This window comes from Centruroides vittatus, unplaced genomic scaffold (assembly GCF_030686945.1).
Source record: "Centruroides vittatus isolate TY-2023 unplaced genomic scaffold, ASM3068694v2 scaffold_3315, whole genome shotgun sequence".
Taxonomy (NCBI): domain Eukaryota; kingdom Metazoa; phylum Arthropoda; class Arachnida; order Scorpiones; family Buthidae; genus Centruroides; species Centruroides vittatus.
This window is the reverse complement of record NW_027122703.1, coordinates 937316-963412: the sequence shown is the minus strand read 5'-3', so window position 1 is coordinate 963412 and position 26097 is coordinate 937316. Positions and strand designations below refer to the sequence as shown.

The following is a 26097-nucleotide window of genomic DNA, read 5'->3' as shown; positions in this document are numbered from 1 at the left end:
CTTCCTACTTTATTATAATTAATTTAAATCCCGTGTTTTCCTTCAATACTTTATATATAATTTTTTTTAACTGTTTTACTTGTCGAAATGTCAAAAACTGAAAGCATTTTCGCGTGTAAACAATTTAAGTGCGCTGTAAACACCGATACATTTAAAAAAAAAATGTTTTTTGTGTCGAGATAATTATTTTAAACTTCTACAAATAAAAATATTTATAGAAAACTTTTAAAAAATTTAACTTTTTTCTCGGTTTTTATGCCCCTGTAAAAGAGAAAAAGGACGTGTCACGTGTCTCGAAAAGTATACTTTTTGGTCACGTGACTCATTCTTTTCATTTTTTGTTATATTTCCCGGTTTAATTTTCCGACAAAATCCGGTTTTTGGAACAATATTTTTAAAAAAATAAATTTAAAAAAGTTATTAAAAGCAAAATGAAGAAATGGCATAAATTAAATAAATATATATATTTAATAATATTAACGTTTTAAAGTTTTAAAAATATATTTAATTAATTTATGTTAAACGTTAAATATAAATAACAGAATTTATACATTTTGTAGGATATTAATCGCAATTACAATTTTTTTAAACTTAAATCTGTATATAAACATTTTATCCGTGGGTAGTCATAGCAACGTGATGCAAGTTTTCTTTTAGGTTGCGTAGCAACGCAAACACTGATTTATAAACTTAATTTCGTTAGTAATATTTTATTTAAATTATTTATTTATATCGATTTATTTATTTTTACATTAATTTATATATATTTATATATTAAATCAGATACGTATAATATTGTTTTCTTTATATATATATACATAATTTTTATTTTTAGCACTAGGTGGTGCCAGGTTCATTGTTTTGACTGGAAATTGATGAAAAGTTGAAGGCATGACCATACAGAAGAGGAAAGGAGAAGCTGAAGGAGACTCGTACGGGATTATATTTGCTCAAGGATAGACGTGTTTGAGAATTATTGAAAATAAATATAGTCCCTAGCAGTTTACGTGGAATTAAATAAAAGTAAGCGTTGAAAAAAAATATATAAATATTCTTATAAATCAGTTTTTAATGTAATTGATTAATAATCTTGGTAATTTGGGTGAGTTAATTAACTTGTTTAAGCGTGTAGAGACGTAGAAATGCGTTAGCGAGGTGTGACACGAGTGACCTTTCCAAAGGTTACCCTTAGCATATGAAGGAGACTATAATCAGTCGATACGTTAAGATGCTGATAACGCTCACCTTTCGTGACTTATGGAATTTCTATTGATCCTGCAAATTTTTCACGTTATTAAAATATTTACCCATTATTCAATCTAATAACTTAATTACAGAATATCCAAACATGAATCAAAAAGGTTTATTCGTTAAATAAAGTCTATTTAAAGAATATTTTCTTCTTTATATATATTTTAAGCCAAAATTAATTTCTTTTACAAATTTTAAAAAATATATCCTTTGTTATATCACTAGAATTATATAAAGTCTTTACACTCTAATCTAAATCCAATTATAATAACTTTTTATTGTAATAAATCTTAAACTTATGTGTAATTAAAATGTGCAGTTTATTTCAGGTAAAAATGGCTGGAAAAATCCCTCAAACGATCGATTCTAAAGGAAAAGTTATTGCCGTTTTTACAAGCGGCGGAGATTCTCAAGGTAATATAAATAGTTGTTATACTTTATTTGATGGGCATTAAAATATATTTATGAAAGTTAATCTAGATATATATATTAAAATGATTTTACACTTCTTTTTTGACAAGTTTAGTTAATAGACTAAACATAGTTTCTCCTTTGAACAATTCTTGGCTTAATGCCTATAGGTCAAATAGAGGACAGCGTTTGTGTCTGATTCATTGTTAGCCTCATTTTTTTTAAATTAAATAAATTTTTAAAAATTTTTTTTAAATATGCATAATTAAAAAGACATTTTAGTTTTATTTTTAATTTACAAAAATTTTTATACATAAAAAAAATGAAAAAATTATTTTTTAAATGATATTTAATGTAAGATGATGATGAAATATATGTTATGGAATTTATGCACTTCAGAATATTTCAAAATAATTTATAAAAATATATAATTTAAGTCATTTATAATTTTAAAAATGAACTTCATTAAATAAATAAATTCAATTTTAAGTTTTGCCAAATAATTTTCTAATATAAAAATAAATAAATGACTGTAGCTGTTTAGTTCAGGAAGCCAGCAATTTTAATAAATGAAACCTTTTACATTTAATAATATGGTCATCCTCAGCATAAAATATTCATATTTAATATAACAGATTGAAGTAGAATATAATTAAAATACAATAGAATTTCTCATTTTAAAATATAAATTTAAAATATTTAAAATAAAGAATTTAATTCCTAACATTAATTAAATTTTTATTTATTTTACATCAAATTATAACATAAATAAATTATAATGCAAATAATATAAATATAAAAGTAAATAAATAAAGAGCAATTATGTAAATTATATACATTTTGAAGGTAACTTATTGTAGAAAGAAATGAAGTGAATTTATTAAACTAGTCCATACATTGTTTACGTTGTATGCATCATGCTTATTAACCAGTTATTTATTTAAAAACATGCTGCATTTTTATAACAATAATTCAAAACTGAAAATTTGATTCTTCTATAACAGGCATGGGCAAATGCGGCTCTTTTTGAGTTACGTGCGGCTCTTGCTGAAAGTGTTAATTTCTGTTTTTTATTATTATTTTTACAATTTTATTTTTATAATTTTATGAAAATATGTTTATTAAAAAAATTCAATATTTGTTTTAAATTATATTTATATTATATAATAAAATTGCGCGCTTTACCATACTATCCGCCACGACAGTACAGAACTGCGGCTCCCGTGCATTTTGCAAAACCTACGTTTTGGCTCTCACTGAACTCTTGCTTGCCCACTGCTGTTCTATAACTACTTAATATACCATATTTTATGTTTTAAATTTATAAGTTATAAATTTACAGTTATTCTTCGTATGAAATTTAAAATACTGTTATATTAAAAAGCATTTTTAATGTCATATTTCCGCATCATAATTTAAATTGGATATTTGTATATTTATTATTAAAGTTTTGAGACTATATACTTATAAAATTATTATTGTAGGTATGAATGCAGCCGTTCGTGCCGTAGTAAGAATGGGTATGTTTGTTGGATGTAAAGTCTTCTTCATTAAAGAAGGTTATCAAGGAATGGTTGATGGTGGTGACCATATCGTTGAAGCATCCTGGGCTAGTGTTTCAGGAATAATACATAAGGTGAATCAAATAATTTAATTTCATAAAAAAAAAAAAATTAGACTTAATCTAACATTTAATTTTTTTATTTTTAGTATCATTTTAATTTAAATTATTTTTTATCTACACTGCAAATACAGAAGAATACTTTGATGACTACACCAACACAATAAACTTAACATGTTAAGAAGCCTTAAAATTAGATTTATCAGTTTAATTAAACTTTTCTGTATATTTTTATCTATATTAAATTGTTATACAGCAAATTAAAAAGCTTAGAATATCCATTATGTTAAATAGAAAAAATAAAGAAACCATGTGCTTTCAACTACCACAATAGACAGCATTAGGTTACAAACCCACACACACACACAAAAAAAAAATTAAAATATAAATAGAACAAAGTATTCTGAATTCATTTTACAAGGAGAAAAAAAAATAACATTAAAACTTGAAAATTTCTATATCAAGTAGATAAGAATAAGTTCTTTATTTATAGATCATAGAAATTCTTTAATTTATGTTAAAACAATAAAAATAATATTATTGACAGAAAAATGAAAATAATAATAATCTAAACACATAAATCTGAAAACCAACAGAAAATATATAGGTAACTCGATATTTTAACCAATTTTTTGTTTTTTTAAACAAACATTGTTATATTTTCATATGCAGTTTCCTTATATTGTGGCAATTAATTTTATTAGAATGCTTGCATGTATAGTATAGCTCTATAAAGTTAGCATAATTTATTATTCCTGATTTTTTTTGTGGCAATTATGCTACATCCAATTTTACTATGGAATTATCTAGAAAGGTTTTAAGGTTGTTACATGTTTAAGCTTAATGCTATATTTGCAGTTTTTTTCCCTCCCATCAATATTTTTTAGTATATGTTAAGTAGAACCTGACTTAAGAATGCATTGGAAAGACATTTTTTTAAGCCATAGAAAGTTATTTGTATTATGAAAAAATTTTTGTTTAATTTTTTTTACAACTGACAGTAAAATGGTATTTTAAGACAGCAGACTGTTAATACATCTGCTTTATTTAACAATGTATATTTTTTACAGGTTCTAAACTCCTCTTTTGTTGGTTGATGTGAATTCTTATGATATTATTTTCCATTTGCTCTTAAAATTACTTTAAAATTAAATTTTAGTTTATTAATTTCCTTTTTTGTTTAATGTTATACATTAAAGTAACCAATTAACTTTTGTATACTTTTATATATTGAGCACTAGAATACATATTGAAAGCTTCATATGAGCCATTTACTTTGAAAGTGGTGCAAGTCCATTTTTGACAAAAAATTAGCAGATTGCATTCATTGTTATCATTAACTATGAGCTTTTTATCTATAAACAGTTCCCATGAAAAATCCTTCAAAATTTTCATTTTCTCAATATAAATTTATGTAGTTAATGAAATTACAAATATAATTACTTTGAAACTGGTGTTAAGTCCACTTTCCACAAAGTAGAAGGAAATGTATTAAAATAAGAGTTTATTTTATAAATACCTGCCTGAATCGCTGTCCGATTCTATGGTGACATTATCCATTTTGAATATTATATAATATAAAATGCACACTTGTTATAAAATTAACAATTTATTAGTAATTTTAGAGGTAATCGTACTTATTTACTTCAAGTTAAGTGAACAAACAGAACACACTACTAAGTTTTATACTCTACAAAAAACATGGGAAGTACCAAAATTCCAGTGAACAATCAAAAATTTGAAAATATAATACTAGTACCTTTATATCATCATGCCAGGCCCATCACATCCGAAAAATTCAATGATATGATGGATCTATTACCTTATATTCCTTCAATACATCATGACTATTTTCAAAAACTTTCTCGTAATGATAAAAATTAAAAATGGCACATATTAATATAAAGTTGTAATTAAAGTAATTTAAATGGCATTATCTGAAGAAATATTGAAATAAAGCCTTTTTATTTTGTTTTTTTGACATATTTAATCAAAAGTTCATTAAAAAATTGGTTTGATTCAATTGAAATCCCATATTTAATATTTCATAAATGTATGATTTTCACATTTTGTTGACTTTGAAAATGGTGTAAGTCTATTTGAGGTCATCAAAAGTATAAATTTCTTTTAACTAATACTTTAAAAATGATCACATTATAAACTTAAATCAATTTTAATATTTTAAAAACATAAAATGAGTGTACTTACATGTTGGTACATGTAAGTACGCTCATTTTTCAAACCATTCAAATACAAACCCTTAAATATCTCCATATAATATAAAATGGACTTAACACCACTTTTAAAGAAAATGGCTCATATATATATTGTAAAGATTTACATATTTTGTTGCAGTTATAACATATTTTGAAATTATAACGAGCAATTATTTATTGTGGCATTGTCACAATGCCAGGCTACAATTTTTAATCATATTTTTAATTTATTTATTGATAATTTAAAATATATGCTCTCCATCTCAAATTAGTAGTGTCTTGCCCCTGTACATTATACTTTTAACAATAGAGTTGTGCCAGTTATCTATTAACTCCTTTCAAGGGAAAAGTTTTGAATTGAAATAACTTGACTTCCGGTTTGCATCAGAAGTTCATATAGAGTTAATCGGGACTCCTGCCCTAAGGTTTCCATATCTGGTCTTGTCTTTCATCTATCTAACTCCATTCTCGAGATTAAGGAAAGACTGGTGAATGATGGTAGGAATTTATAGGTCTACAATTTTTTCAAATTGCAGCCCAAAAATAATTTTAACTAGCTTAATATGTAATAAATATTTTAAAAAATGACATTAATTTTTATTATGCTTAATATTTTTATTTTTCTTTCTTTCAGTAATTTGCTGTAATAAGTATATCATAATTAATAATATTAATGCAAATGTTATAAACTCTTTATTAAATCATTAATATTGTATGGAGTTTATTAAGTGCAAATTATTTTTTTTAATTTACTTCAATCTATGAATTAAAAAAATTAAATTTATTATATTCTCTTTACCAAATAAATAATTTACTGTTTAATATTTTAGGGTGGTACTGTGATAGGTAGTGCCAGATGCAAAGATTTCAGAGAGAGAGAAGGAAGGTTGAAAGCAGCTGCTAATCTTGTAAATAGAAGCATAACAAATTTAGTGGTAATTGGTGGAGATGGTAGTTTAACTGGAGCTAACTTATTCAGACAAGAATGGTCATCATTACTTGATGAATTAGTAGAGAAAGGTTTCAAGATTTTTAAACTATGTTTAATATAATTTATTTTAAATATTTACACAATATTTGTTTCTAGGTACAATAACTCCAGAGAAAAGATCAGAATGTAGCCATTTAAATATTGTTGGTATGGTTGGTTCTATTGATAATGATTTCTGTGGAACAGACATGACAATTGGTACGGATACTGCTCTCCATCGTATTATTGAAGCTATCGATGCAATTGTTACAACTGCTTCAAGGTTTGTTTTGGAAAATTTTTGTATAGCCTAAATATTGATTCAATCAGTAATTACATTATGAAGATAAAAGGGCACATTTTATATTATTTCTCAATAAATTATTTATAAATGAACAATGAAATTACATTAAAACTCTATTTGAAAAAATATATACTGTATTTTTTTTGATTAATTATAAAAATTTACCATATATTATAATTTGTTTTCTATTAGTATTGGCATAGAATTCAGTTATAGTAATGTAATAACATGTGGAAAACATACTTCAGAAATTATATACATAAATGTGTCGTTTATTGTGTGTAATTGTAAATCTTCTGAGACTTCTCTTACAGAATTCAAATCAATGATTATTTTTAATGTATTAGAAACTAGTTAGTTACTTCATTAGCAAAATTGTAAAATTTAGTTGCTCTTTATTAAGTCTTCTCCTTATTAAAAAACTAAAATATTTCAAGAAAATACTTTTTGTATTCGGTTCTATTTTCATTATAAACTCTCAAGCTGAATATTTGAATTTTATGTTGAATTACATAATATATTAACATGTCTTATGTTTTATAATTTATTACATTTTAAATATACTAAACTTCAGTGTTTTTATACATGAAAATTTTTATTTTAGCCATCAGAGAACATTCATTATGGAAGTTATGGGTCGACATTGTGGGTAGGTAAAATTAATTTTTGTAATTTGTAATTTAATATCCTATGTCTGTACATCACTAGTTCTACATAAATTAGTTCAGTTTTTTAGTGGAATATGCATTTCTATTGCAGCCATTGTCAGATACAAAGTTTTAGTAGAAGAATTTGTTAAATTTTAACAATTAAGTGAAGAAGAATTTGAATATGATTGCAGTAAAAATGTATATTCTATTAATCAAATCCTGTTTATTTTTTCTTAATTTTTGTTTTGTTATTCAACTTTTTTTGTTTTTGCTCACCAAAACTTTGTAAAAAAATTACAGTTAGTTTTCTTATTACTTGATAAATTCTAATGTAATGTGTTGTGATGTCAATGAACTTTGGTTAATTTAAATCTGGGTCATACCATTGGAAGTAACTGATTTACTTGAATATAAGCAAATCAAAAATTATTATAAAATTATTTCTCAAATACAGTAGACCCCCCTATAACACGGGTTCATATAAAACGGATTCGTATAACTGGCAGAAAAATTGCGATTGTGTTCGTATGATGCGCTAAAAGAAGCTCGTATAACACAGTAAAAGAGTGAGACAGATTGTCATGGCTGACTTGTGTCTCGACAGGATTGGTCGAATCCGGACCAGTAGTGGACATTGCACAAACCGTTGAGTTTAAACGAGCAGCAGACCTACTAAAAAACATTTATTATTCAACGGCCATAAAAATTATATTTCTATTAATGATGTCTCCATAGTTCAGTGGATTTTTCGCAGAAAGAATAACTTTTCAGGAAACGCGTCCACCGTTTGATGAGCTGCTCCATGACGAAAACAAGCTCAACTAATGGCATCTTTGAATGGTGCACACTCGGTAGGTATTCCTACAATTTTTTTGTTTATAGCATAGTTTATACAGATTATTTCCAAAAAATTATACGTGTTTTGGAAATGTTTGAGTCAAATTAGTCTAGAATCGATTAATTATATGGAAGAAAACCTTTCAAGCAGCCGCACCCCGTAAACTGCACAAATGCCGGGCTGTGAATGGCTCATGTATTTGTAAAATCTAAGTGACTCATACAACACAGAACGTATCTACCGTGTTATGGGGGGCTACTGTATGTCATTGACAAAATTCACTTGATAGTGCTATACATTTGTATGAAATTTTCTACCATACTTTAAATGTACCATTTGGCAAAAATGGTATAGCCAAATTTGCCGAATGCCCAAATTTATCATAACAAAATTGGATGATTTAAGATTGTGAGAATTTAAAAGTTTATATATTTGATTTGAGATGAGGAGCATATTGTTAGGAGGTGACATATTCTTTATTAAAAATGTAAAAATGTATAGTTTTAATAAACTTTTGCTTAGTTTTAAGTAAAAACCAATTGTTTTTTATTTCTTCAATCGTTTTTTACACATTTTTGCTCACCATAGTAAATTGTTTTTGCAAAAACTTAAATTTCATTTGAACGATTATATTGTAATTATTATTTTTATTATAGAATAATGTTATAAACTTTTAATTCTGTACTTTCTTAGTTCTAAGACATGCTTTTTTTTACTCATTATTACTGGTTAAAAGTAGTGATGCATCTTACAATTGATGATATCATATGTTTCTAGTCCAAAACATCATCAGCTCTTTTTCACGAGTAGACTAATGCATTAACAGTCAACATTTTACATATGTTTATCTTATTTATTAATGAGTTTATTGCTTATATCAGTTCAAATGAGCTTTACTGATAATAAGTGTTTAAATTAAACCTCTTTGACATTTAAAATGCCTTCAAGAAGACATTATTATTCAACATTAAAATGAACAGTAATTATATATGAGAAGATCATGGAAATAGAGCTACAAAACAATCTATTTTATGACATTTGTATTATTCTAATTTGTTGCTTAACAACATTTAACAAAATTCGTTAGTTTTTATTGAGGAAAATATTTTTAGTCATAAAATTTGACTTCAGGTGCTTGGTGAATCTTAGAATCAAGAAAATAACATAAAACTCAATTTATATGCATTATACCTATATATATATGTATTTGTTTATACTGTTCATGTACAATTTTAAGAAGAGATAAATAAAAAACTCACACCAAAATTTTATAGTCTCTTGAAAATTATCACTGAGTTCAGCGTTAACACAATTTTTCTTATCTTGCAAGTACTTTCAACGATTATAAGTTTGTCGAAGAAAATCCAATAATGGGGATAACAGAGGGGTATATAGGGACAACGACAAGAATGCTCACTTGCCATATTGCAGAACATCAGGAGTATATAAACAAAGGAAGACAAATCACAGAGCTCGCCAGAAAAGTTCTACAGCGGGGCTATAACCCGCTATGGTCAAAAACAGTATTGCTCAAGCACTGTAATAGTAGAAGGATTACATTTATTTGGGAAGCGCTCCTCACAATGACCTCAGACACATGCAACGTCCCCACCCTTGACTTGCCCGAAATATGGGTTACTTTAAACCAGCATCTAAACAACCAAACACGCTGAGAGGTGCACAATTAGCACGATTGCTCCTCAACGCATGCACTGCCAGTCGCATGGATTTAAGATCTTTCAAACACCTGAAAAAGCTTGTTGCATGTTCTATTTCTTCAAATTTGTTCTTTTTCACTTGAGGACGATGAACTTACAATTGTCGAAAGTACTTGTGAGATAAGAAAAATTGTGTTAACCCTGAACTCAGTGCTAATTTTCAAGAGACAATCTTAAAATTTTTGTAATATTTCTACTATCAAAATATCTAACTTCTACAGATAAATTTTAATAGAAAAGACATTGACTAGTTAAAAATTTAAATAACATTTCTTTTTACAAAAATATAAATTTTATTTTGAAAATTTCAAGTAAATTTCAAATGAAAATTCAATTGTAAATTTTGCCTATTCTTAAATGTATATTAGTTTGTTTATTTGAAACATAAAATTAAAAGAATTTAAATAATTTCAAATATACATCTTTTACTGAAAATAAATAATAAAAAGGTGAGAATCATTCTTCAATTCTAATTTTGTTTACTTACATTTCTAGAATTTAATAAATTATTAAAATTGTGATTTTTATATTAGAATATGTAATAGTTTATTAGGCTATTTAATATCAGGAATATGTTCGTACTTTATAGAAAAGATTCTGGGAATTATATTTTAAAAAAAATTAAATTTTGATAACATCACTAAATATAAATCCTAGTATATAAGCTACATATTATGCCATTATAAAATGTTTTTTTTTATTATGGAGATTAATAAGTCAACAAAATAGTCATTTAATGAAATATTTATTTATTTTCAAGGTATTTAGCTATAGTTGGTGCTTTAGCAACAGAAGCTGATTTCGTTTTTATTCCTGAATGGCCTCCTGAAGCTAACTGGCCAGATGTATTATGTAAAAAACTAAAACAGGTATCTAAACAGGATAATTGTATGTTAAAGTATATTAGATTTTAATGATAAACTTTTATAAATCTGAATTAACATAAATGTAATTAAAATATCGAAAAAATGTGCACATGGTTTTATTTTAAATAACTTTCTTGAGTTTATGTATCATATTATACGAAACAATTTCATTATTTAGTTTCAATTAAAATATAAACGTTCGTTGAATTGAATTTATTTATTTCACACCGGTCAATAGGCACAAGTGAGTTTGATTTATATTTTATACACCCCGGTGTGTAGGATGATGATATGTGATAGTTTCAATTATTTCATTATTTACATTGCTTTAATTTTCTTTATTATCTATGTGTGCATTAATATTTCTAAAAACATTTTAGAAAATTTTTTAATTTAATACAAGATGGTGGCTTAACTGTTTACCTTTAGTCTAAATTACATGGCTAATTAATTCCACAGATGCTAAGATCAAGTCCAATAATTAATCTGGCCGTATTGTTTCATCATTACAATATTTCAAGCTTTGTATTCTCGATGCATTTCTTTAATAATCAAAACTTTTGTAAATTATCTGAACACTGATTTTTAGATAAATTTTGTTTCAAATTGTATTAGTATTATTATTTATTTTTCCCATTAATCTCATAAACAAATTACTTGAATAAAGGTTTATTCAAAAAAATGTTACAGAACATTTTTATCTTTATTTTTTTTAAGGAATCTGTTCTGTAAGTTTGAACAGGAATTTTGAAACACCTTGTGTGTGTGAAGAATTCATTATATATATATATATATATATAATGAATTCTTATTGTCGAGTCCGCATAAGTCGACATCCCAAGGAAAAGTGAAAATGTGTTGAGTTATCCAATACGACAACTGAAGTTAGTTGAAAAATCCACAATACTACAATTAGGAAAATATAGTAGTGCAATGTACAGTACTTCTCTCTGACCATCTTTTACTGGCACTAAAGTTGGTTTCTACTCCAAGTACCCCAGCAATTTCCATTGCCTTTTGTTTCAGTATCGGTCCCAAAACAGGAAGATTCAATGAACGAATTTGTTCTAGCCAATGTACGAGAGCGTCTTTGACATCTTTATATGGCAACTTTCTCTGCCGTTTTTGAGACAGCTGTGACGAAAATCCAAGAAATAGTTTCTTAATTTCCTCTTTTTTCTTCAGGATTCCCACCAATGTTGTTTTGTTTTGCAAATTTGGCTTGTAAAGTTTTCTTACATTCAAATTCAGACACAAGTTTGTATTTTTCCTGTAGCATAAGCATTTTTAGCTTTCTGACATTCATTTCTAACAGAAACATGAAACACGTGCTACAAATAACGCTTGACGTGAGAAAATGCAAAATCAGATTCTGCTGTGACATTGATATAGATTGTATATTTTCTTTTTGTTTATCTGCTTTTATTTTATATATAAAAATAAATAAAATGTTCAGGAATTTTTATTAATATGTATATATTAATAAATAAGTCGACTTCCTTCCTGAAAAAAAGAGTTCACACTGCAAGTGCAGGTGTAAACTCATTTTTCAGGAGAGAGTTGACAACAAAAGCTTGAACATCCCCCCACTTAGCACAAATTTCTTTAATCACTGAACTTGGGATATCCTCCTTCCCTGAAGACATATCCTCAGCCAAAATCCTTTGTTGCTCATTTTGAAGGTGCTCCAACTCTTCTGTAGTAAGCTTGGTACTGTGGTCTTCCACGAGCTCAATATCCTCATTGTCGACCTCCAAGCCTATGCTTTGTCCAATAGAAACAATGTCATCCACAATTTCCTTATTAAAGCCCTCAAAATCTCGCTCTGATACACAGTCGGGCCAGAGTTTCCTCCATGCTGAATTCATGGTGCAGTATGTCACTTGGTTCCATGCATTGTCAATAAGATGAACGCAATTAAGAATATGGAAATGATTTTTCCAAAATTCTTTCAAAGTTAACCGAGTGTCATTAGTGACTTCAAAACATTTTCGAAACAAGGATTTAGTGTACAATTTCTTGAAATTAGAAATGACCTGTTGATCCATTGGTTGTATCAAAGGGGTTGTGTTAGGTGGCAGATATTTAACCTGAATAAAGTCGAATTCTTTGACTAAATCCTCCTCCAAGCCTGGGGGGTGAGCAGGAGCATTATCTAATAGGAGAAGGCATTTTATTGGCAAGTTCTTTTCTTGCAAATATTTTTTCACACTTGGTGCAAAAACTTCATGCACCCACTCAACAAAAAATTGCCGAGTCACCCAGGCCTTTGAATTAGCACGCCACATAACAGGCAATTTACTCTTCATAATATTGTTCCTTTTGAACACCCTTGGGTTGTCGGAGTAATAAACCAACAATGGCTTAACCTTAAAATCTCCACTTGTGTTACCACACAGCAAAAGAGTAAGCCTATCTTTCATTGGTTTGTGCCCTGGTAGTGCTTTTTCTTCCTTTGTAATATAGGTTCTAGTTCGGCATTTTCTTCCAAAATAGCCCAGTTTCGTCTGCATTGAACACCTGTTGAGGTGCATAACCTTCTTCCATCATAAGTTTACTAAACTCAGCGACAAATATCTCAGCCCCTTCCTTGTCTGAACTAGCTCCCTCTCCATGCTTTACTACGTTATGTATTCCACTTCGGTTCTTAAAATTTTCAAACCACCCTCTACTAGCCTTGAATACAAAAGCACTCGTACTTGTACCAGGGGTTTTCTTCACTAAATCGTCATAGATTTCTAGCGCCTCTTCACAAATAAATGTCTCACTAATGCTATCACCTCGTAACTGTTTCTCATTTATAAAAATAAGTGGCAACTTCTCCACTTCTTCAAGTATCTGAGGCCTTTGCTTTGTCAACGTAGTCACTCCTTTTGCAACATTAGCTCTTTTTATTGTTTCTTTATTCTTTCAAATAGTCGATATCGCCAACTTAGCCATAGAATATTGGACAGCAAGATCCGCAACACGCACTCCATTTAAGTGTTTAGCAATGATTTCTTTCTTCAGTTTGATTGTTGTTCTCACTGTTTTCCTTTTCACTTGACTACTTTCACTTTTATTCTTCTTGGGACCCATGTTTAAGGGCTAATAAATCAAAAGAAAAGGATGCTAATCCAGAAAATATAGCACAGCATAAGTTAATGTGCATGCGAAACAATGACTGTCTCGTAACTGACGCCCTGCCGCCATGGCATCGGCTTGGCCGGCTTTCCCGTTCAGTACCAAAATTTTGTTTGGGAACAGGGGCTTTTTTTTTTCGAAATTTTTGGTCGGGTACCAATTTGTTCGGGCTTTGAAACGTTCGAGTACCGAGGTATGACTGTATAATTTTAAATATTAGTAGGAGAACTTAGTTAATTGAATTTAAAATTCTGATTAAGAATCAATTATTGGTAATTAGTCAATTTTACTCTTATCTTATGTTTATTTATTAATAGTATATTATAATGATTAGTATAAGAAATTTTTAAACAAAATTAATTTTTACATTGAATTTCAGGAAAGAGAATCAGGACAGAGATTAAATATTATTTTAGTAGCTGAAGGAGCTATGGATAGACAAGGACAGCCTATTACTGCAGATCAAGTGAAAAAGGTATTTTATAATTATATAAATTTTTATATCATTTGTGTAAAGGAGATAATAAAAATTTTTTTATATATATGTTATGGACAAAGTGATTAATTCGGGCATTATGAATAATGACCAACAAAATCAGGCATTGTAATACGTTTCAATAATTTATCAAATTGACTGGTCATTATGAATACTGCTACTACCTAGTCGGGCAAAGTGGTGATAAAACGTTGAGGAGTGATCATCCGACATACGCTAGCCAATCAGAACTTACATCTTAGGTGCGCATGCGTATTGCATTTAGTGCCGAATTTTAAATTTATGTGACCAGTAGTTAATCTTTTTTCTTTGACAAAAGTAACGATCATGGAGGAATCATTAAGTGACATGAACAACCGATTAAACGAGTTAATAGCAGAAAAAGGTGAAAACAATTAAATTTTTTTACAATATCAGCGTATTTGTTAATGATAGAAAAAGTGAGAGTCAAAAATGGAAATTACTTCTAACTTACCGGAAGAATATCAGTTAATAGTACTTTGAAATAATTCACAGAAAATAAATATTTCTAAATGAATTAAGTGGAGTTGTTTTTAATCAAATTTAAAATTCAGTACTAAACACGATACACACACGCAACTGAGTGCCGATTGGCTAGCGTATGTCGGATGATCACTCCTCAATGTATTATTATTACTTTGCCTGACTAGGTGGTAGCAATATTCATAATGACTGGTCAGTTTGATAAATGAATCGATATTTATCACACTGCGCACCCTTTTTGGTCATTATTCATAATGCCCGATTAATCACTTTGTTCATAACATATACATCGTAAGACATCATTTTCACAATTTATTTTTATAAAAATGCTGAGATTTTTGCATGTAATCACTAGTTTAAAATTTTAATATAAAAATATGGTTATTTCATTTATTATTATAAGAAAAAAATGAATGCTTAGTTATCAATTGCTCACTTATACTACATGACTATGGATGGTTCTACAAGAAAAATCGTAGTTCTGATATCAAGATTGTTCTTGACGTTTCCTTCTAGATATATTTGGAACATTCTAGAACATTTGTCTGGCAGATATATAAGGGACACTTAATTTTTCTTCATTCTCGTTATACTTTTTAGATCATCATCCCAGATTTCTCCCAGGGCAAAATCTTAATTATGCCATTTGCTTCAGTCACTATCATTCAGGAGAAACACTTGGTTACAAGGGTAGAGAACAGTCAGTAACAGATCTGGATGATATGATTACTTTCACGATACATTTTTCTCCCCACGAATAAGCTTGTCGTGTGAGAATTTAGGTATATGCTGGCCATGTTTACTGCAAAAATATCAATTACATCTTATTTGTATTTATTCTTTAATCGTAATGATTATTGCAATTTTAATTGTTCGTAATTGAAATTAAAAAACAAATTCAAATCAGAAAGAACATGTAAATATGATTTGATTAATTAATTTTTTTATGTAGGTGGTGGTTGAAAATCTGAAACAAGATACTAGGATTACAGTTCTTGGTCATGTGCAACGTGGAGGTAGTCCATCAGCATTTGACAGAATATTAGTGAGTAATATTTTTAATTACAATCAATAAATTTTTAAAATTTGTAAACTTTAAATAAATGAACATTTTAATCTTTAGGGCTCAAGAATGGGTGCTGAAGCTGTATTAGCAGTTTTAGAGGCCACACCTACATCAGAAGCTTGTGTAGTGTCTTTAGATGGGAATCAAGCTGTACGTGTTCCTCTGATGCAGTGTGTAGAAAAGGTAAGTTAACTTATTTGCTATTTATGTATATATATATAATTTTTAATCAAATTAATGTTTGCAAGAGGAGTCAAAACAGTGGTTTGCAAAAAGGAATTCTAATAAAAGAAACATGCAGGATTTGAAAACATCAAAGACTTTAGTTTCTTTATTTCATTATTTAAACCAAATGGATTATACGTTGAAAATAAACTGCCTGAGCCTGCACTTAAAATAAAATTTGTATTCATTTTCCCTCAGTTGAATACATAAACCTAACGATCTATGAGAAAATATTCTGAAAAATAATATTCCCAAAATTTATATTATTACCTGTTATTTTAATTTATTCTGAACATAATTTGACCAGTTATTGTTAAATTATGTTCAGATGAAAGATATGAGTTCTTTAGTAAAAACTCATATTAATAAATTTAAAAACAAATATACCGTATTTTATGGACTATAAGACGCTACGGACTATAAGACGCACCTTAATTTTTAAGCAATTTTTTAAAAAAATACCTATAGGAGGCTACGGACTATAAGACGCTCCTGAATTTTGGAGGCAATTTTTCGAAGAAAAAAGTGCGTCTTATAGTCCGTAAAATATGGTAATATTTACACTTTGTTTTGTTTTTTCACTTCAGTTTTCTTTATCAAAATATCAGTTAGCAGCAAAATGAACAGTTAAAAAGACAGATCAAATCAAACAATGATCAGGATAGTTGTTTGATTTTAGAAATTGTTGGAATTTTAAATAAAAATTATATTAATTGATTTTAAATTCAGAATAAATTTAAAACTGGGTTTTAATATTGTTTTGTATTGAAGTTTTAAAAATAAACAACTGATTAAAAATGTCAGTTATGCATATTTTCAGTTTAATGTTTTTAATAATAATTTCAGACAAAACAAGTGGCTGAATGCATGGCCAACAAAGAATGGGAGCAAGCTGTAACTTTACGTGGAAGGTATAATGTCTCTTAAAATTTTTTAAAAGCGATGTTTATATAATGTGTAAAAACCAACAAAATTAGTAATAATTATATTTTTTTCCCCTTTATAAGATTATTTAAAACCAAACTTTCTTCAAATAATTTCCATATTAATACTCAATCAAACAATCGCTGTAATTAATAGAGCTGTAAACTTTCTATTTTTAATGATTAGATATTAAGTAATTCGGTATTAGAAGTAAACATAGGTGCCATCTCTTATCTAAATTAATAATTATAAGTTTTTAATAAGTTTATTAAATAATTTAAAACCATCTGGAAGAAAAAATTAGCCCAGAACAGGATTTAAACTCATAATCTCAGCTTACTGTGCGGTGTACTTTGCCAGTTATGCTACCTGGATCTCTGAACAGTTTTTCACTTCCAGATGTATTTAGACTCATGGTGCTAGCCAGGGACGACAACTATGCCCATGGCCTAAGTACACCTCCACTATGGCACTCAGCAGTCAGCCAGCTATCACTTCCAGATGGTTCTAAATTATTTAATAAAATTATTAAAAAGTTATAATTATTAATTTAGATAAGAGATGGCACCTAATGTCTACCTCTGTTACCAAATTAGATATTAAGTAATCATTGATAATATCAAATTTATAGCCCAATTACAGCGATTGTTTGGTTGAATATGAATGAATCGTGCTTTGGGAAGTTTATTCCATAATAATTTAAAGCAAGTTAGAAAATTAATTTACATCAAGATAGTATTTTTATTTTTGATATTTAGCAATTTGAGTTTTCTTTAAATTTTTTTTCTTCCTTCCTTTTTTTATCAGATTCAACTCAAATTTTAATATTTATTACTTTCCAGTAGGCAGAAATTAACTGAAGATTAGAATATTGTTTCTAAAAGTTTTACAATAGTGAGGTTGAGGCCGAAGTTTTAAACGCGAAAACGTGTACTGTACATCAGATGTTTGGCGCCGCTTTCCTGTAAGTTTCCTAGAAGTTTGACAATGGCCTTTGGAATGTCAAGCATGATTCCACTGACTTTCCAAATGCCATTGCCAAACTTCTAGGCTTACAGGAAAGTGGCGCTGAACATCCAACGTACATGTTTTCGCGTTTAAATCTTCAGCCTCAACCTCGCTAATATAATAAATAAATTTGACTTTTAAAAAAATCTTGAGTGTATATTTAATTAGACTAGCTGAAAGTTTTTTTAAAAAATACAGAAATAATATAAATGTAAATAATAAATAATTGAAATGATTATTATTTATTTATAGAAAGAAATTTATAGTTGCATATTTTTTGTTTTTTAGGAGTTTTGAACGTAACTTACAAACTTACAAGTTATTAACAAGGCTCAAACCACCTAAAGATGCACATCAACATGTAAGGAATATGCATATATAATTTAGATTTGAGTTTTGTAGAAAATATTCAAAATAAGTGTGAAAAATTTAGAAAAATATTATATATTTTTCTGTTTTACTTTTAAAAATGATAAATGCAGCTTGTTTAAGGGAACTAAAAAATTTGAGTTTATTTAAAACTTTTTCAGTTTACAGTTCAGTCAGCATCAGCCTGAACATATACACAACTAAACTGAAGAGAACTTCTATGGCGGATATGATCTGAAATAGCTAGATATTGCTGCTGATCCCCACTCTTTGGTATTGCTGACTGGTTATAAATTCAGAAAAAGACTAGAGATTTGCTATACATTTAAAGCAAATAAACTATCTTATATGAATCAATTTCATTTTTTAGAAGAGTTGTAAGATGAAATAGGATGCAAAATTAAAAACTTATCTAATTTTTTGAATAATTAATCTAATAAATCTGGATAAAACTCCAATAAATGCAAAATTCTGCAAAGTTGATTGATGAATAGGCATTTCATATCTGTCTTGAATTCTTAATTGGCCAAAAGCCGAGCAAAACTGAGGGCCTGACATCTGGAGTCTTTATCAGTTTTGTTTCAATTACATTCACTTCAACTCTGTGTCCTTACTAACTTCTTTCTCTCAATCTGCAGGTATATAAAATTGTACAAGTATAAAATCAAAAAATAATGCACACATATCAGAATATTGAGATTTAATACACTAAATTTATACACATACATAGGTATATACTATTGTTGGACTGGTATAACTGAATGGAATCATAATCAACTGATAGTTAATCATAATTAACTAGTTTACATATGTACTGTGGATGTCATGCCAACAATTGTCCTAATTCGGGGATATTATAGATTACTATCTATGGAATTTTGGGACTTTGAGTATATATCTGAACTGAGGGGACCGAGACGAGTTCAACGATACCCTACTTTTGGACCAGAGACAAAAAATAAAAAAGTTATCATACTTTTTTCCAGCGATCGTGCAATGATAGGGAGTCGCGTCGCTCTTACCGGTAAGTCAGCCTTGCTATCGCAATCAGGAGTCGCATCGCTTGCTGTTAAAATTGCCTTTAGTAGACGTTTTCCCCTTTTTTTTTACTTTGTTCAATAACTACCGTGAATCAATAACTAGTGATGTTTAGCACGTGGCGGCCTGCCGGCGGCTCCCCTCCAGGAGGTCAGTCGAGAGCACGAACAGTCTGAACGGCTGCCACGTTCGCTGCCATAAGTAACATTAACCGAAATGGTGATCGCGCAATGATCGGAAGTCGCGTCACTCTCTTCGCTCTCGTATCGCGTGTTTAACCCTACTGGAGATGACCGTAGTCCGATGTTATGGTTTGCAGACTTTACCGCAAGATGGCAGTACTAGCAACTATGGTGCCGTCTTCATGAGAGCATTAAAAAGGTATGGTAAGTGAAAAAGTATGATAAATTTTTTATTTTTTGTCTCCAGTCCGAAGATAGGGTACCGTTGAACTCGTCTCGGTCCCCTGAGTTCCAATATATACTCAAAGTCCTGAAATTCCATAGGGGGTAATCTATAGTACACCTAATTCAAGCGAAAAATCACACAAAAGGCGTTAAGGAGCATTTTAAGGAACGACCACCAGAATGCTGGCCAATCACATATCTGAACACTAACAGTCTGTTGCGGTAGGCAATTGTGATACCAAACTATTCAAGTTGGTGGTACAACATCACTACACACCACTTTGAAATCAGGTGGCAATACTCAGACGTTGTGAGGAAGGGGACCTGATGTACAGTACTGTACATTTGGGAGGCCCTCCTCACCATGCTGCTGTCTCCATGCAACTCTCCCACCCTTGAATTGCCTAAAGTTTGGATTAGTTTATACAAACGTTTAAAAAAACATGAACAGTAACTCTGCATCTAATTCCCCCACCTTCACTGCGAATTAAGGCGCATGCACGTCGGTGTTACATGTGTTTTAAATTAATGTTTATTTTACATGTTTTTAAAGTCGTTCTTCCAAACGACTATTGCATTTACTGCATCATATGTATGTTAAGGCGCATGCAAGTTGATATTAGGTGTTTTCAAATTAATATTTTAAATTTACTTATTCTTAAGTTATGTTCCAAACGGGTAATGTCGTTATCATTTAAATTTAAAAATCCATTCGAAATCTGTTTGTTTTTATAACTGCCTGAGGATGACGTTCATAACTACGTCAAAAGCGCTTGCCAGAAAATAAAACATTCCTTAAAACGCTCCTTAACGCCTTTTGTGTGTTTTTTTTTTTTTTTTTTTTTTTTTGAATTAGAATAATTAACTATTCATGCTATGTAATTAATCCTCTGAAAAAATGATTTTAAATTCTATTATTGAAAAACAAATTTTATAATAATTTTCTAGCATCTAGTTACATTAATTTAATTTTTAAAACACTGAAGTATAATTCTGAGATAGCTTAAAAATATAACTTCGAGTTGTTTTTTTGATTAAATCTAGCAAAGTATAACTTATTGATTAAAAAAGTTTTTAAATTAAAATTTTTTGGAAATTTTTATGAATAAAATCATATTTTGGTTATCATTATATCAATTTTACTACATTTCAAAATAAATTTATTTTTTTTTTTTAATAGGGTGGCCATGTGTTTGCAGTAATGCATATAGGAGCTCCCTGTTGTGGTATGAATGCTGCTGTTAGATCTTTTGTAAGAAATTGCTTATGTCAGGGAAATATTGCTTTTGGTATTCATGATGGTATAGAAGGTTTAATTGAAGGAAATGTGAGTAAACTGAAATATTTCCTATTTAAAAATATTATTAGTATTATTACTTTAATAGATAATAAACTTTTTAGTAATTTTTCTTTAGTTTCAACAAATGAATTGGAGTGATGTAGCCGGTTGGGTGGGCCAAGGAGGTGCCTTTCTTGGAACAAAAAGGTTAATATATTTATAAATTTGATAACAATACTGATTTAAACTTAATTTAATCAATAAATAATAAAAATACAATTTAGTTCTGTTAATAAATATATTTTCATGCCAATATTTGAACAGTAGAGAAAAATTCACACTAAAAAAGATACTTTAACATATTTATACTTAAAAAGTTATGTTTTTAACATTATATGAAATTTATTATAATATTTAATAATGAAAAATATGTAAGACATTTACTTGTTGGTGCAACAGCAATTAATCTATATAGTTAATATGATTTGACTTAATATAGCCCTGGAAGCAAATGTTGGATGTAATTCCAAGTAGCATAATTGGTAACACATGTACTTAATAAGCAGAGTGCCTTCAATTAAATTTTAATTGTTAGCTTCAGTACAAGGTAGCAACATAACTGATTATTTTAGTCCAAATTACATAATTTAATTACTTAACTTAGTTACAGTTCAAATCATTTGTAGGTGTAGGTGTTTGATAATATCTAAAACAAATTTTTAAAGCAAAATTTGGCATAAATTTTTTTTTACAAAAAGTAATCATTATATATGAATAATTTTTCTTTTTTTTTCAAATTTTTTAAAATTTTTAGGACTTTAGCTGAACCACATTTACAGAAAATAGCAAGCCAATTAGCTCATTATAAAATTCAAGGATTGCTTGTAATTGGCGGTTTTGAAGTATGTATAAGTAAAAAGTATATTGTATTGAACGTTAAACAATTTAAATGTAATGATTAGATTAATTTTTTTTTAATGAATATTGTGTTTCTTTTTTTAGGCATATCATTCTGTTCTTCAAATGGCAGAAAACAGAGATAAGTATCCAGAATTATGCATCCCAATGTGCGTTATTCCTGCTACAATCAGTAATAATGTACCAGGAACAGATTTTTCGCTTGGTGCCGATACTGCTCTTAATGAAATAACTGAAGTAAAAAAAAAAGTTTCTACAATAAATTTATTACAATAATTAATTATAAAATATACATTTCACTGAACTTTTTTCATCTTTTCTCAACAGATTTGTGATCGTATTCGACAATCTGCTCAGGGTACAAAGAGGCGAGTATTTGTTGTAGAAACTATGGGTGGATATTGCGGTTATTTAGCCACGTTATCTGGTCTTGCCGGCGGTGCCGATGCTGCTTATATTTTTGAAGAATCCTTTTCAATTACTGATTTAATAGGTGATGTTCATCACATGCAAGCAAAAATGAATGAAGGCATTTCTAGAGGATTAATATTAAGGTTTGTTTTGCCATTTATACTTGAAAAATAATAAAAAATGAGTAATTGCTAGATATCGACACAAATATTTCTTATTGTAGGAATGAAAATGCAAATGCCAATTATACAACAGATTTTATTTTCCGTCTTTACTCAGAAGAAGGTAAAAAACTATTTACTACAAGAATGAATATTTTGGGTCACATGCAACAGGTGAAAATTTAATTATTATTATTAGAACTCTAATATTTGCAAGTATGAATATTATATTTAACAATTTTTTATGTTTCAGGGTGGATCACCATCTCCATATGATAGAAATTTTGGAACAAAAACAGGTGCAAAAGCAGCTGTATGGTTAGAAGAGCAAGTTAAGAAAGAACCGAAAACTAACAAGCCTGAGAGTGCTTGTTTACTTGGAGTAACAAGTAGACAATACAGTTTCGAACCAGTTCAGACATTGAAAAAAGATACAGATTTTGCGTTAGTAATCAAAAAATAATCTTCTGTTATTTTAAAGAATTTATAAATTTTAAATAATTAAAACTATTTACAAATATGTTTTATCGTAGTAATACAATAGATTCTGAATAAATAAAGCATTTTTACTTAATTACTATTAAGAATAAGAATAAAATATATTTTACTATTTATCTTATAAATAGCGAAATATGTTGAATATGAACTAAATACTTCTGCTTTTCTGCTACATTTTTTTTTAAATTTAAATATTTCTTTCAACATCAGTAATGAAATTAAAATGCTATCAATTAATGTTAAAACACAAAGCCCATAAAAATACAGTCAAACCTGTTTTTATGCGCTCTTTTTATGTGCGATTTTTATTTGTGCGATTTTTTTAATGCGAATTTTTAATTTGTGCGGTATAGTTGGCGACTAGTCTCGTGCGATTCGTCATGTCTCACGTTGACTTATTATAGCTAAATAAACTTATTATAGCATAAATGCACTTATTATAGTAATATTATTGCATGAATATGCGAAAAATGAAATAATTTACTTTTTAAGTCAACAAAACACCACCTGGACAAAAATTTGTAAAACAGACGATAGACCAGACGATGCAGTCAAGTGCTGACATCTGTTGTCAATAAATTCTATTTCGTACGGTTTTGAGTTATTTTCTATGTGAGACTTTTTTTATGCGGTCCCTGTTGACCGCATAAAAAAATTATTTTTTTAATTGTGTTGCGAAAACTATTATTTACAGCCATTCGTGAAGTTTCGTGAGATTTTTTTTAATGCGTTTTTTTTAATGCGGTCCCTATCCCCCGCATAAAAACAGGTTTGACTGTATTTTGAAATTATCATTTATAAAATACTTAAAAAACAAATTTAATGCATATTATAATCTGACTCGATAGTACTTTAGATCAAATGTTGCTATTAAAAGGAATTTTTAAGTGTAATAATAATTTCTTGAATATATATTTCTCATATGAAATGATTGGGAATAACATATTTTCCAGCATATAAGACGACCTTTTAACCCAGGAAAATCTTCTCAAAAGTCGGGGGTCGTCTTATACACCAGAAAGTTTGATACATTTTCTCCTTTACTCATTAGAGAAATCGATTATGATGATTACAATTTCATTGAACCAAGTAGCAGAATAATTGAAAAAAATAATTTTAAAAATTCTGAGGACTTAGCTTCATTTTTGAGGAGGATGATGATGATAATTTTTTACACATTATTTATTTTAAAATATTTTCATATAATTATTTTTAAAAAAAATGTAATTAGAAATATATATATAGAATCTTTTTGTTCCTCTAATATTTTAATATATGCTTACATAAAATTTTTATGTAACATTTATTAAATATTAAACAAAATTTAAATGTGTTTAGTTAAGAATTAATATTATTCAATTTAGATTTTAAATATTTTTTATGTTTAATTTCAGTTACAGACTTCCCAAACATCAATGGTGGTTGCACCTACGTCCACTTTTGGTTGCACTCGCCACTCCAGCACATCAGTTGAAGCGAGAGGGAGTCATGCCTAGTACTAACGAGCTCTTTGAGGAACTCCTTACCGAGAATGTTGAAGATATATCAGCAAAAATTGATTAAGCACTCTTAGTGGAAAGCACTTAGTTTTAAGGTGTTAAAATATCAATTTTAGTTTTGTATATAAATAGATAGTATGATTTTCTATTGTATTTAATTCTCAAAAATTAATACTATTTAATAATAGAGATTATTATTATTTAAAAATAAAAGTAATTTTGTTAATTTAGATTAGATGGAAGTATGGATGATTACTCATCTGAAGTGCCAAAATGCCATTTTCTTCCTCTTCCTTTGTTGATTTGAAATTAAATATATTATTATTATTAATTCCTATTTGTTGCCAAAAACATTATTTTAGAATAAAATAATTAGTTCCTCAAAAATAAAAATGATTATATTTTATTTAAAATGCAGATTGTGCTATAACATATCATTTTGAAATTTTTGAAACAATTTTTGAGACTTTTTACAAATTGTATAGAATGAAGTTAGATAAGATAGATGGGATTTATATTTATGTACAGAACATTAACATTAAATTTTTGTTTTGTTATTTTCAATAAAGGAGATTTTTCTATATAAAGTTTCATAAAACTTGGATCAAAGTATCTCCTAAATTATGGCAAGAAAGGAGCGAAAGAAAAGAATGATGCATTGTTACACAAAATCATTTAGCAAAATTGTATTAATGATGCAGTAAAATTGATAGTGATTTTTTTAACTATTGACCTGGAAGACAATGGGTGAAGTCTGCTCCTTTGCTCCTTCTTGAAAACTCTGGATTTACGCATTCATGCTTAGTGAAGATTAATGAAGTCACTTCTGTTAATCCTCTTGTCACATATATGCAGAAGAGCAACAGAAGCAAAACAGAACAGAATTTTATTTATTGTTAAAAATATATTTTAAATGAATTATAAATTTTAAAAAGTTTGAAATATATCTATGTCAGTACTATGCTCAGTCTTAATGAATTTAATTTTTTTTAAATTAATATTTAAGTTTTTAATGCAGCGGTTCCCAACCAGTGGTCCGCAAGAGCTAAAATATGGTCCGCGAAAGATTTAAAACTTTTATTCATTTTAAACTATTATTTCCGCATTGATACAAACTGAATTTAATTTTCACTAAAAATGTTATGTTTTCTATTATAATAGTACTATTAAAGCATGTTACTCTTGAGTTTAACGATAACTTATGTTAAAAGTTTTGATTAAAGTTAATTTTTAGATTGACACAGTTTATTTTTCTTAAACCTTGTGGTCCCTGCTAACAACAATGAATTCAAAGCGGACCCTGGTCAAAAAAAGGTTGAGAACCGC

The 26097-nt window shown here is 28.4% G+C and overlaps 1 protein-coding gene across 1 annotated transcript; it reads left to right on the top strand.

Moving 5' to 3' along the window:
- Positions 1-848: 848 nt before the first annotated feature.
- On the top strand, positions 849-25867 carry LOC136988595 (ATP-dependent 6-phosphofructokinase-like). Its single transcript, XM_067286492.1, has 20 exons — positions 849-1023; positions 1581-1665; positions 3147-3298; positions 6330-6519; positions 6587-6752; positions 7378-7422; positions 10740-10848; positions 14348-14443; positions 15921-16013; positions 16092-16217; positions 17106-17170; positions 18480-18552; positions 21186-21332; positions 21421-21491; positions 22099-22186; positions 22287-22439; positions 22530-22756; positions 22837-22948; positions 23028-23218; positions 24667-25867. Exons 2-20 carry the CDS (start codon positions 1587-1589, stop codon positions 24833-24835), a joined length of 2352 nt encoding a protein of 783 aa, XP_067142593.1. The 5' UTR covers positions 849-1023; positions 1581-1586; the 3' UTR covers positions 24836-25867.
- The last annotated feature ends 230 nt before the right edge of the window (positions 25868-26097 follow it).

Excerpts from the sequence above, each read along its gene's own strand:
- LOC136988595 (XM_067286492.1), top strand. The coding sequence starts at position 1,587 with ATGGCTGGAAAAATCCCTCAAACGATCGATTCTAAAGGAAAAGTTATT. Across the intron at positions 7,423-10,739 it reads GTTATGGGTCGACATTGTGG|GTATTTAGCTATAGTTGGTG; the intron begins GTAGGTAAAATT and ends TTTATTTTCAAG. Across the intron at positions 10,849-14,347 it reads TATGTAAAAAACTAAAACAG|GAAAGAGAATCAGGACAGAG; the intron begins GTATCTAAACAG and ends ATTGAATTTCAG.